The 12682-nt window shown below is 43.9% G+C and overlaps 1 protein-coding gene across 8 annotated transcripts in view; it reads left to right on the forward strand.

Annotated features, from left to right (window-relative positions):
• The window catches only part of FAT3 (FAT atypical cadherin 3), a 541042-nt gene that overhangs the window by 465102 nt on the left and 63258 nt on the right, over positions 1-12682 (forward strand). For all 8 annotated transcript variants that reach the window (XR_015744255.1, XM_087937026.1, XM_087937027.1 and 5 more), the window contains 3 exons: positions 1436-1579; positions 3669-3866; positions 7212-8010. Coding sequence is in view for 7 of the 8 variants with exons in the window: in XM_087937026.1 (XP_087793152.1) it covers positions 1436-1579; positions 3669-3866; positions 7212-8010 (1141 nt within the window). In the remaining variant the exon portion in view is untranslated. The remainder of the gene's footprint in view (positions 1-1435; positions 1580-3668; positions 3867-7211; positions 8011-12682) is intronic.

Below are 12682 nucleotides of genomic sequence, written 5' to 3' on the forward strand. Positions count from 1 at the left end.
AGACAGACAAGGAACTGAAGGAAAAATAAAGCAAACATCAACTATTAAACAAGTGTTTTGACCAGTCTAAGGGTGGAGATTGAAGACCGGATAAATAAAGATGTCTGAAACTCTTGATAGGAAAACTGTTTCCGACAATCTGTTCTTGTTCCAGATTTCTTCCGAGTTCCTCTTATTTGTGAGCTGTTACAAGATTGATTCTTTTCTATTCAGCAGTGCTTTGTCGTTATTTGAAAAATACACCTGCATCCTTCTCTTCTTAGAAATGTTCCATGAAATGTGGAATTAAATATGAGCTCAACAAAAGAGCCTCTTAGACACTATTGGAAAAACGTACAAACTAATTCAGGGCCAGAATTCTTACATCCCTGTTTTGAAACTCCCACAGCCTCCCGGCTGCCAAAACAGCAGTGAAGAAGACTGTGCTTTACAAACTGACTGAAGTTTTATTATTATTACTAACTCGATACCCGTGCTTCGCTACGAAACATTGTTGTTGGGCTTAGTTTTGGGGGAGGAAAATAAGGGGGGGGGAATTGTGCCTCTGACTACCAGCATCCATCGGTATTCATCTGGCTAGCGTCCTGTCAGTGTGTGAGAGAGTTGAGTGCTGTTTGGAAACTGAAACAGTATTTGCTGTGTGAGCAAGGAGACAGCAAGGAACCTGGGCGTGGCTTAGCTCAACTGTTCTGTACTAAAGCTGCTTGCTGCTGTGAAAGTAAAACTGAAACTCCTCTGCTTGTGTTTTGCATTTGGAACAGATTTCTTTCAGGTGGGGAGGGGGAGTAGAACTCCTTAGCATCAGAGCGTGTTAATAACAATATGGGAAATACTAATGCTCTGATGGTCATTTTGAAAAATCCTTTCTTAGTGAGCACCTAGAAGCCCAGAGGAACATACGTGTCAAATTTCAAGTTTGTAGGCTTTACGGTTCTGGAGATTTTGTGATGATGCATGAGTGGGATTTCATTTTTATAGAGAGAGATTATTTTTCTCTTCTTTTTGGGTCATGCATTTATTCATTCATTTACTCTTGCTGCACCAGTAAAAAAAAAAACACTTGAGCCTTCGTTTACAATTGAAAATGGTAAATCTGTTCTGCTACTTGAGAATTTCTACAACTTTCATATATATATATTTATTTGAATCCCACCTTTATTACTTTTGCAAATAACCCGAGGCAGTGGCCCCACAACAGCAACCCTGTGAGGTGGGTTGGGCTGAGAGAGAATTACTGGCTCAAAGTTATCCAACCAGTTTTCATGGCTAAGGCAGGACTTGAACTCACGGTCTCCTGCTTTCTAGCCTGTTCCCTTAACCACTAGACCAAACTGGCTCTCTATAGTGATTGTTAAAAAAAGTGGGGGGGAGAGAGAGAGAAGGAAAAAATGGGGACCCTTTTCTAGACTAATGTTTTTCTTTAACGTTTGTGCAGGTTTCAGGATATTCATTAGTCGTGCAGGCTCAAGACAGTGGTAACCCTCCTTTGACCGCCACAGTGACGGTCAATGTTGACATTTCTGATGTGAACGATAACAGTCCTGTGTTTACACCTGCCAATTATACAGCTGTGATTCAGGTAAGCTGATCCAAACCATTCCCAGAGGGCCCTTTAAGATATAAAGATGTCCGCATGCAGTTTCGATCCCAGTTGTTGATTTATCAGCTTGCAGGGCATGGTATCATACCTTTCTTTACAAGGAAAGGAAGCTGCAGTTGCCATAAGCTGGTTCGTAAATGGGAATGAGACTCAAAAGTTCTTGTTTGCTTAGGAGATTCCAAGTCTCGGAGAATTTGGATGGGGTTGTTTTATTGAATTGCAGAGTTGAGTTTTCTAGTCTGTTGGCCATAGGATAAGATGTGGGGAAGGAGAAATTAGTGTAAGCCTGCCTTTTCATACTCATTCCTTTACCTACCGTACATTCTCACCTACATCCTCAAATAGTAATAAAACTGGCCCTACCTATGCTACCAACTCATCATCATCATACAGATAATCAGAGTTGGAAGGGACCTTGTAGGTCATCTAGTCCAACCCCCGGCCCAAGCGGGAAACCCTGCACGATTTCTGACCAAGCAGAAAACCCTACACCATTTTTCTCTTCATCATCATCATCCTCTTTTAATGACTCCATAATCCTTTGCGGGGCAGAGGCTGGGCAACTGAACGGAGCTGAGTGTTTACTGGCCGGCTGCCCTTCCTGTCGCCAATGCGGAGTTACATTCAGCAGGTATATTCTCAACGTGCCTAGAGAGAGAAATATCTGTCTCTACCTAGGATCGAACTCCCAGCCTCTTGATTGTGAGGCGAGAGCTCCACCTTTAGGCCACCACTCGCCACTGCACCACTCGCCAGTGCTACCAACTGCTCACATTTTAATGGTGTACAACATATCTATGTCGGTGTTTCTCAACCTCAGCCATTTTCAGATGTATGGATTCCATCTGGCTGGAAGTTTATACTTCTTATAATGGTTGTAAGGTTGAGAAATACTGATATTGATAGCAGGAAAGGAAATGGAATACACTATTTCAGAAAGTTGGCAAAGATGATTGAAACCAAGGTAGGATACCCCTTCTGTTTCTTGCGGATAAAATGTAGTAACCTAGAGTTGAGTTTATTAAATAGAACAGGCTACTGGAGGTGGAGGAGTGCAGCGGCCTACCATTTAAAGATGCTAGGCCAGGGGTCTTCAATCTTGACAGCTTTAAGACTTGTGGACTTCAACTCCCAGAATTCCTCCTCCAGTCATGTTAACTCAGGAATTGTGGGAATTTGAAGTCCATAAGTCTTAAACTTGACAAGTTTGAAGACCCTTGGGCTAGGCTGTCAACTGGAAGATTGGCAGTTTGAGACCCAAGGCTGTCAACTGGAAGATTGGTAGTTTGAGACCGTGCAATAGGGTGAGCTCCCATTCCTTGCTCCAGCTCCTGCCCAACCTAGAAATTCAAAAGCATGCCAATGCAAATAGATAAATAGGTACCACAGGTGGGAAGGTAACAGCATTCCAAGCATCTTGGCCAAATGAACACCACATGAAGTACCTTTGGACAACACTGGCTCCCTCGGCCAGGAAACAGAGATGAGTACTGGCCTGTAGAGTCGGGAAACCTTTACCTTTTACTAGAGATAAAAGTGGAAATGCATCCCTAATTAAAGACTATGATTCTTGCTCTAAGTCAGGGGCGTCAAACTCAAGGCCCCTGGGCCGGAAGAGCTTGTGAGGGCTGTGTCTGTTCCTCCTGAGCTCCGTTTTCACTGGCAGAAGGTTGCAGGAGGCCATCGCAGCTGGAAACGGAACTCGAGAGCCCGTTTTCGCCAGCAGAAAGAAACTCTGGCGCCCCTGATACGAGTGACATCAAGCTAGCCACGCCCACCGAGGTCAAACCCAACCCTGATGTGATCCGCAATGAAATCGTGTTTGACACCCCTGCTCTAAGTTGTCATCTCTAACCAATCTATAGGTTATTCTAGCAGTACCAAAGCGCGAGTCAAATGCACATTTTTATAACAGATGGCAGATAGGAAAGAAACAACTATGTGTGCTATCGAAATGCCATATTCTCACACCTCGCTCCTCAGTGTGCCAAGCTGTGTAATTAAAGATCCTGTCTCTCGTTTTCTCTGCCTCTCTTTTTAACGCTACATTCGGCGACGATGCACAAAGGAAAACAAGCCAGTGGGAACCAGTATTCTGCAATTGGTGGTAACGGATAAAGACTCCCTGCATAACGGCCCACCTTTCACCTTCGCCATCCTGGCTGGAAACAAAGAGAAAGAATTCATGCTTGACCAGCAAGGCATCTTGCGATCCGCTGTCATCTTCAAACGCATGGTAGCCACGGAATACGTGCTGTGTATTCAGGTACGAAGTTCATTTGTTCATCCCTACAGAAAATGGTCAAACATCGTTCTTAAAAGGCCTTCAGAGCAAAATTTTCCTGTCAATGTAACTGTGATCACCTACACACGATGTTTTTAGCAAACTTCCTTGAAATAGACCTTTTGGCACGTATTTAAATTTTATGGAACGCAGGAGTAAAATACTTTGCACGAGATGAAATTTTTGCAGTTGATCATTTTAAGGCTGTCATTACTTTTTTTCGATAGATAGATGGATGATAGATAGACAGACAGACAGACAGACAGACAGAGAGACAGACAGACAAGAAGGATGGGGAGGTAGGCAGGCAGGCAGACGGAGGGGAGAGAGATAGACTAGATAGATGGATGGATAGATAGACAGACAGTAAAACAGACAGATAGATAGACTGGATGGATGGATGATAGGCAGGCAGGATAGAGGGAGGGAGGGTGATCTAGATATCTCTATCTACCTACCTATCTATTAAAAGGTTTGAAGAGAACCACGACACGTTGGAAGAGCGATTGGTTCTCTAGAAGTAATACAAGGCAAATGCAAATTAAATTTGAAAATGAAAAAGAGGAAAAATGTCAGAGAGCTAAAGTGCAATAAGACTTTTCGTGTAAAAATGAAGAAAATGAATGTGTGATTTATGATTTTGATGATTAGACTGGATAGATCTTACTTGGGGGGGAAAGGGCTGCCCTCCACAACAGTCCCAGTTTCTCATATGCCCCTTTGAAAAATTAATTGTCCCCCTCTGCAATAGTTTATAGAAAGAAGGCAGTCTTGATGTAACTTAAGAGAGAGAGATTAAATGCTATTGTCCATATGACTGCTTTGAAGAATGGCAGAAGCTATTTCTTTATATGTTTAGATCTTTATTTTTTTTTATTTTTTTTTCTCAATGTTTTTCTTAGAACCCACACAAGCAGGGGTGGGATTCTACCTGTTCGCACCTATTTGCTAGAACCGGTTGTTAACATTCTAAGCAGTTTGGAGAACTGGTTGTTAGAAGAAATTACTGGGCTAATCCTGTAAGGAAGGCAGGAAGGAAACATTCTGGTGTTGCTTACAGAAACTGCCTCTCGGTTAATCCTTATTACATTCTTAGCAAGACTAGACTTCCTGTCTCAGGAACTTCTCTGGAGTTTTTTTCCCCTCCTGCTTGTGTGGAGTGGCCATTCAAAGTTACAATGGCACTGAAAAAAGTGACTTATACCATTTTTCATACTTACGACTGTTGCAGCATCCCCACAGTCATGAGAGGCCAGGCGAGGAGATGCGTGCCTCAATGTGAGTGATATTGAATTGGCCATGCCCAGCCAATAACATGACCACCAAGCCACGTCCACCAGTCACATGACCACCAAGCCATGCCAACCAACTAAGCCATGCCCACAGAACCGGTTGTTAAAAAATTTGAATCCCACCCCTGCACACAAAATATCGTTTTACCGTATAAGCAAAAACTCAACATTCTGATTGTAATCCCAATTTAAGTTTTGTGAGCATTCCATGATCTGCGTACATAAAAAAATATTATAGATGCCAATCAAATCCATAAAATATATCCCATTTTGGAGCGCTCCAAACTCTGCAAGTTCCAAAATATTCAAACACATTTCAACTTGCAAACCCTGCCTGCAGCTTTTTTCCATTTGGGAAATCACTCCCAAAGAGAAGATTTTTCTCTTGCAAGAAAAAGATTGCCCCAGCTGTTCTGTACCTCCAAATTATGCGCAGGCCACCTGTTATAACTGGGTGTTCCACTTTTTACCAAGAAATAACTAGAAATCTGATGTTCTTTCCAATTCAACACTAGCAAGCTGGCATTCTTGCAGCTGAATTCTTACACCGTTGAAAGTCCAAAATGCTTTTTTTTTTAAAGTATTTTTTCAATTATTTTTATTATATTCTTAAGGCACAGCCTGGAAATGATGAATGGCATCTTTGAGTGATGTTCAGGTTTCTAAACCCAATCTCAATTCTTCATTCCAGAAGTTGGATGTGGGAGGAAAGAATAACTTGAAAGTACGGTGTCCCAAAGGTGCTTTTTCAGGAAGCAACTAGACTCCATTTTCACTGGCAGAGGCACGTCCTTTACTGTGCCCAGGGTGGCACTGTGGGCCAGTTCTAAGCACCCTGTGGGCCGCAGGCCTTGAGTTTGACACCCCTGGACTAGACTGTTCATTGAACACAGAAGTCCTTGTCTTTGGTTACATTGGCCTGGAATGTAATTGCAATCTCAATTTTCCTTTTCAATGCCCATTGACTATTATAAGGCAATGGTGACATGCAGTTTGCAGATGTGCTTCGCTAGGCCTTGAGGGGCTTATTTATTTGTTTTGCTGTAGATCTGGCATCGGAGTTTTTGCTTTTGAGACTCTGAAATTCCTCTGAAGAAAGTGGTATGGTAGCCTAGAGGTGGAGCTCTCGCCTCACAATCAGGAGGCGGTGAGTTCGATCCTAGGTAGAGGCAGATGTTTGTCTCTCTGGGCACTGGGAATATATCTGCTGGGGGAAAAACTCCGCATTGGCGGCAGGAAAGGCAACCGGCCAGTAAACACTCAGCTCCATTCAGTTGCCCAGACTCCACCCCGCAAAAGATTATGGGGTCATTAAAAGAGGATGAAAGAGCTGCCCAGATATTTTTAGATACTGTCATGCTCCTGGTGGAGACTGACTCTGAGGGAGAGGAGAAACAGCCAGCAGGGGGTGGAAGTGTGGCTCTGGAGGTTGTGGAGGAGGCTGGGGAAGGGCAGAGGCTGGCTCGGCAGTCAGAGGAGGACCCAGGCCCGTCCCCTCTCCATCCTAGGACACGCAGGGAGGAGAGGATAAGGGAAAGACATGGTCTACTTGGGTGGAGGAGGGCCTTGATCCTCTTCATGGGCTGCAGCTGTGACAACTGGATAAGAGGACGGACCTGCTTACTGGCGAGTGCTGGAAACAAAGCGTGGAAATATCTCTAGTTTATGGTTCCTCTCTGAGTTTGGCGTCCTTCCCAACGTGTGTTCTGTTATCGGTGGACGTCCTCCAGCCCTTACCTTGCCTGGTTTGTGTTGTTTTTTACTCTTTATAATTTAAACGGCATTTCCTCCTTCTTGTAACTGCTTGTGTGGGAGTTTTTTGTCTCCAGTCAAGGATATTTGGAGCTTGGAAGCAAAGTGAAGGAATAAAAGGGGCTTCACCTGTTTTTTTGTGACTGTGTTTCTTTTGTATCCCACCCCGGGTCATCACAGATACCCATACTGGGAAGCATTTTAAAAGGGTTGTTGTTTTTTGTGTGTGTATATATGTGTGTGTTGCATCATTGGGTTTTCAGTTTCTCCTTTCTTGACTTAGGCCAAGGATTCAGGGAAGCCTCAGCAGGTTTCCCATACCTTCATTCAGATCCGGGTGATCGAAGAAAGCATCCACAAGCCCACAGCCATTCCCCTGGAGATTTTTATCGTGACCATGGAAGACGACTTCCCAGGAGGTGTCATCGGAAAGATCCATGCGACAGACCAAGACGTCTACGATGTCCTCACCTACGGCCTGAAGCCGGAGCAGAAAAGTTTGTTCAAGGTCAACAACCACGACGGAAAGATCATTGCCCTCGGAGGGTTGGACAGCGGGAAGTATATCCTGAACGTATCTGTCAGCGATGGGCGGTTCCAGGTCCCCATGGACGTGACAGTCAACGTCGAGCAGTTGGCCCAGGAGATGTTGCAGAACACCGTCACCATCCGTTTTGAGAACATCTCCCCGGAGGATTTTGTGGGTCTTCACATGCACGGCTTCCGGCGCACCCTGCGCAATGCTGTCCTCACCCAAAATCAAGACAGCCTGCACATCATCAGTATTCAGCCCGTGGCTGGCAGCAATCAGCTCGACATGCTCTTTGCGGTTCAGATGCACACCGGCGGCTTCTACAAGCCGGCCTACTTGATTCAGAAGCTCACCAATGCAAGGCGACACTTGGAAAATGTGATTCGCATCGCTGCCATCCTTGAGAAGAATTGCTCCGGGCTGGATTGTCAGGAGCAGCATTGCGAGCAAAATCTCTCCATCGATTCCCATTCCCTGATGACTTACAGCACGGCCCGGATTAGTTTCGTGTGTCCTCGGTTCTACCGAAACGTCCGCTGCTCTTGCAATGGTGAGTGCCACTTCCCATCTCTCCACCACTCTTGTTCTAGAATAGAATAGTATAACAGAGTTGGAAGGGACCTTGGAGGTCTTCTAGTCCACCTCCCTGCCTAGGCAGGAAACCCTATACCACTTCAGACAAATGGTTGTCCAATCTCTTCTTAAAAACTTCCAGTGTTGGAGCATTCACAACTTCTGGAGGCAAATTGTTCCACTGATTAATTGTTCAGTCAGGAAATTTCTCTGAGGAGAAATTTCTAAGGTTCTAGGTTGCTTCTCTCCTTGAGTAGTTTTTTACCCATTGTTTCTTGTCCTGCCCTCAGGTGCTCTGGAGAATAGCTTGATTCCCTCTTCTTTGGGGCAGCCCCTTAGATATTGGAACACTGCTATCATATCTTCTTTTCATTAGACTAGATATACTCAGTTCCTGCAACCGTTCTTCATATGTTTTAGCCTCCAGTCCCCTAAGCATCTTTGTTGCTCTTCTCTGCGCTCTTTCTAGAGTCTCAACATCTTTTTTACAGCGTGGCGACCAAAACTGAATGCAGTATTCCAAGTCTGGCCTTACTGAGCCATTATAAAGTGGCATTAACACTTCACATGATCTTGATTCTCCTCCTCCTCCCCATTCAAAGCTACTTTTTATTTCTGGGATGACGCAGCCAACATAGGGAGCTCATAGGGAGCTCAGGTCACCTGCCTAAAAAAAGATCTGGCACCTTTGTAAACCCAGAAGGCTGAGACTTTTAATTCTCACGCTCAAACGGGGAAAATCTGATCTAGATCGAGGTCAAAGAAAGCTAGCCAACTTTGACCTCTTGGGACAAAGGCAGCCAAACTTTCAGGACATGGCCTAATGAAAGAGGTCAGCTGTGCCATGGAAAAGGTTGTGGGGTTAGGAGAGGGAGCACACTGGGGGCTTGGAAAGCTGTGGTTGTGTAAGAACAATCCCAGAAGGTCTGCAGTGTTTTTCAGACCGATCGGGGCATCTGACCTGAGCGATAAAGTTTAAAAAGATGTTGACTCATTTTCTATTTTGCCAGAGTACTGAAAACCAACAAAGCATGTCATTAAATAATTGAGACTGAAGGGAAAGTTCTTGACCTTTCCCAGAGCATACAAATATGATCGGAAACTTCTGTACTGTTTTGAAGGTGGCACAACTGCGACGTTTGCTTTTTTTTTAATACATATTAGGGGCTGTAAAAAATTGAAGGGCCTTGTTGAATTAGCCTAAAGGATCATCTCTGTGGTCTGTTAAATGCAGGCTATATTTTTGGGTATTCCTCTTTCCTAGAATTCGCGCCCTTAAGAAGGAAATATTGGCAGAAAAAATACCTCGGAGCTGAAATAAACCCACCAAAGAGAATGCCAACCAAATTTTACACGGTGTAACGAAGGCCGAAACAAATGAGGGATGTTCTTAAAATATGCATCTTATTCCACAGCTTATTCCCACAGATAGATGTCGTGGGCATTCATTGTTTATGCATACCAGCTGTGGAGCAATTTCACTTAGTTTACCTTGATTAGCTGGGATAGTTACCAAAACACAAAATAAGTTGCAAGATGCAGGAAAAAAAAGGCTTGGTCCTCTCTAGGGTTTTGAACCTTTGTGTTGGTTTGAATAGTAGTCAGGAAAAGTAGACGAAACAGTCCAGATTCCTTTGACTTCAGTCGGTAAAGTTTAAGTTTCAAAATGCTTAAGTTCATCTCAGAAACTTTAAGGAAATTAAATTAAATCAAATTTCCTGGTTGCCGGGACCTGGATAGGTCTGGACATCCCCAAAATGCAATACACGCGTGTGTCCGTTCCCCCCGCCCCTCCGTGCATGCATCCCATTCCCTGTGCATGCGCCGCGCCCCTGCGTATCCATGGCAGAGACCCAAAGACCAACTGGCTGGTGGGAGGCGCGCACACACATGCACAGCAGAGCTGAGCTGGGGCGACGGCTCGCATGCCCACGGAGAGGGCTCTGCATGCCACCAGTTCGCCATCACGGGTTTAGTCTAACGAAGAGAAGGACATGATAGCAGTATTCCAATACTTGTAGAGAAGAGAAGGGGTCAACCTATTTTCCAAACCACCTGAAGGCAGGACAAGAAGTAACAGACGGAAGGTTATCAAGGAGAGATCCAGGCTGGAATTAAGGAGAAATTTCTTTTCTAAGCACTAAGCACTACCTAGTTTCCAAGCCAGATAAGATCAGCGTGATGGAGAATATGAGTCTAATCCTGTTTAGCTATGAAGATTGGTAGTTGTGACCTTCGGTAAGGCTTAAAAACTTAATTTTTAAGAGTACTGGGTGAAGGTATTGAATGAGCCTGTCTGGGAAATTGGTTTAAGATTTTGAGCATGCTGTGTTGTTGTTTTACTTGTTTATTTACTTTTACTTTACTTGTATTTTATAGTCATGGTGCTGTTAGGTTTATTGTTTATTTCTTTATTTCAAATCCAATGCTCGCTCCATAAGGTTATATTTTGCAAGTTGGGTGGATATACAAATAGACTACACAGAGACCTCTGGCCAATATGGGTTCAGCTGACACATTTCCATTTAATTTTACAATATTGCTTAATAACAAAGGATGAAATATACTTAACTGAGAGAACAGATGACTGATAAAATATGACTGAAACTGATAATAAGGGAGAATTGTGGTCATGTGATTCCTGCATTGGATCTCCATTTGCAAGTGATGGTTTCCAGAATCACCGCTAATTCTGGTTCACACATAATGCTAAACCATGATGTGATGTGTTGGGTGTTGGCATATCTTGACTCAAGCCAGTTCATCCTTTGTGGCATGCGGATGTGCATGTGATCCCAAAGCTGCAGTTTTGTAGTTGCAGAATTGTCTATCCCAAAATGTCAGGGTCTTGACTTATCAGGAGGAGTTTTATGAGCCCATCTGCCAAACCAAGTTGTATTTTCTAAGGCTCTTAGAAACTTTATTGGGCACTGGACCAGACTTTTGAGCGAGTTCGCCTTTAGGAAGCAACTATTTTGGTTAGCATCTTCCATTGCAAAATTGCCTGCTGTTTTGTTATGAATTGTTTTCCTTTTTGGTTTGTTTGTGATTCAGTTGTCATAGTGGTTAAATAACCATAAAGTTGAATAAATGAATTAAATACTGCTTTCCATAGATGTCCATAGAAATGAGAAGTTCCACTCAAACCAACTGTTATGTTGGAATTATAATATTTATAATAGGCTTTATTCACCGTTAAAGACAAAGAGAAGCTTCAACTTCTTCAACTTTTATACCAAAGGAATAAGAGGGGAAAATGTGTAGCTGCCATACGTATATGCACACAGCAGTTGTGTCTTCTTTGCAAGTTCATCCCCACCTCATCCTTCAGTGTCCTCACATCATAGCTTAACATTTTCTGTGAGCGTGAATTATGACTCCCACAAAGTGCTGGGTAAGCTTTTTAAAACCGTTCTCTAGTAATTTTCTACACCACTGCAAGAACATGAAGAGCCTTGTGGTTACGGCCATTTCCATCTCCTAGAGATACTTCGGAGAACCGCAGTTTGTGGTGAATTTTCATGGTAATGGGAATTTGGGAGTGGCAGAATGTGACAGTGATTTAACTGTTCAGGAAATTTGCTGACACCGCTGCATAGGATACAATATAGTTTAAATACTGGTTGTCATAAGTCAGCGCTAACTCTGACAGAGCACCATTTTCTAGCATGACAGCAGTTGGTTTTACTGGAAAATAACAGAAGATATAATTGGTAGGGTGGGGAAATTGAGGAGAAAAGAGAACAGACTCTGTGCTTTGGGGTTTTGCTCTCATTCTCTAGCATGACACGTCTAAAAAAAGATCTGACTTGAATTCAAGCCTTTAGCGCCACACCAGTAATCCAGCAATAAGCATCATGTTTTGAGAATTCTCTCTCCTCTAGTTGGCTTTTTTTTTTTTTTTTGCAGTTAACTGAGGGAGAAAAGCACAGCTCTCAGTTCCTTGGAATAGTCCACCCACAGTATAAACAAATAGTTTTGTTGCACTGGTGGTTAACCTTTTGGGGCTCCTATGCTAAAAATTATGTGCGTGCTGGCATGCGCATGCTCACATGCCACCACCTAGAAGGCAATGCGCCCCCCATGCCCCCTGTGCATGCGTGCGCAATCCCCCCGCCACCCCCTTACCTGCACTGCACCTCACAGCTGATTTTTGGCCGGTATGAGGCCTTTTTTGGCCTCTCAGAGGCTTGGAAAAAAAGCCTCTGCAGGCTTTGTAGGACGAATAAATAGGCTTGTTTCATCACTTCCGTTATTACAGGAAGTGACGAAACGGGCCTATTCGGCCTGCAGAGGCGTTTTCAAGCCTCTGGGAAGTCGAAAAAGGCCTCAACCAGCCGAAAATCAGCTGTGAGGCCTGCGCATGCGCAGTGAGGTAAGTTTGGCTGCAGCTTACGTGCCAGCACAAATGGCTCTGCGTGCCGCCTTTGCTGTCGATGGACCAAGAATGAAAATGAGCAGCTCGGAAACAGCTAAATATGTTTGCTTGTTCTTCAGTCTCTGAATCATGTCCAGGGCCTCCTGTTTCCCAGATGCCTATGGAGACTCTCAGATATCCAGGTCATGGTTGTTCCAAAAGACTTTTTCAAAGGGCAACTGGACTTTCTTGGGGTTTTTTTTTTTTAAGATGTTTCGCTTCTTATCCAAGA

The sequence above is a fragment of the Pseudonaja textilis genome, chromosome 7 (genome assembly GCF_049901715.1).
Source record: "Pseudonaja textilis isolate UNSWEBS1 chromosome 7, rPseTex1.2, whole genome shotgun sequence".
Taxonomy (NCBI): domain Eukaryota; kingdom Metazoa; phylum Chordata; class Lepidosauria; order Squamata; family Elapidae; genus Pseudonaja; species Pseudonaja textilis.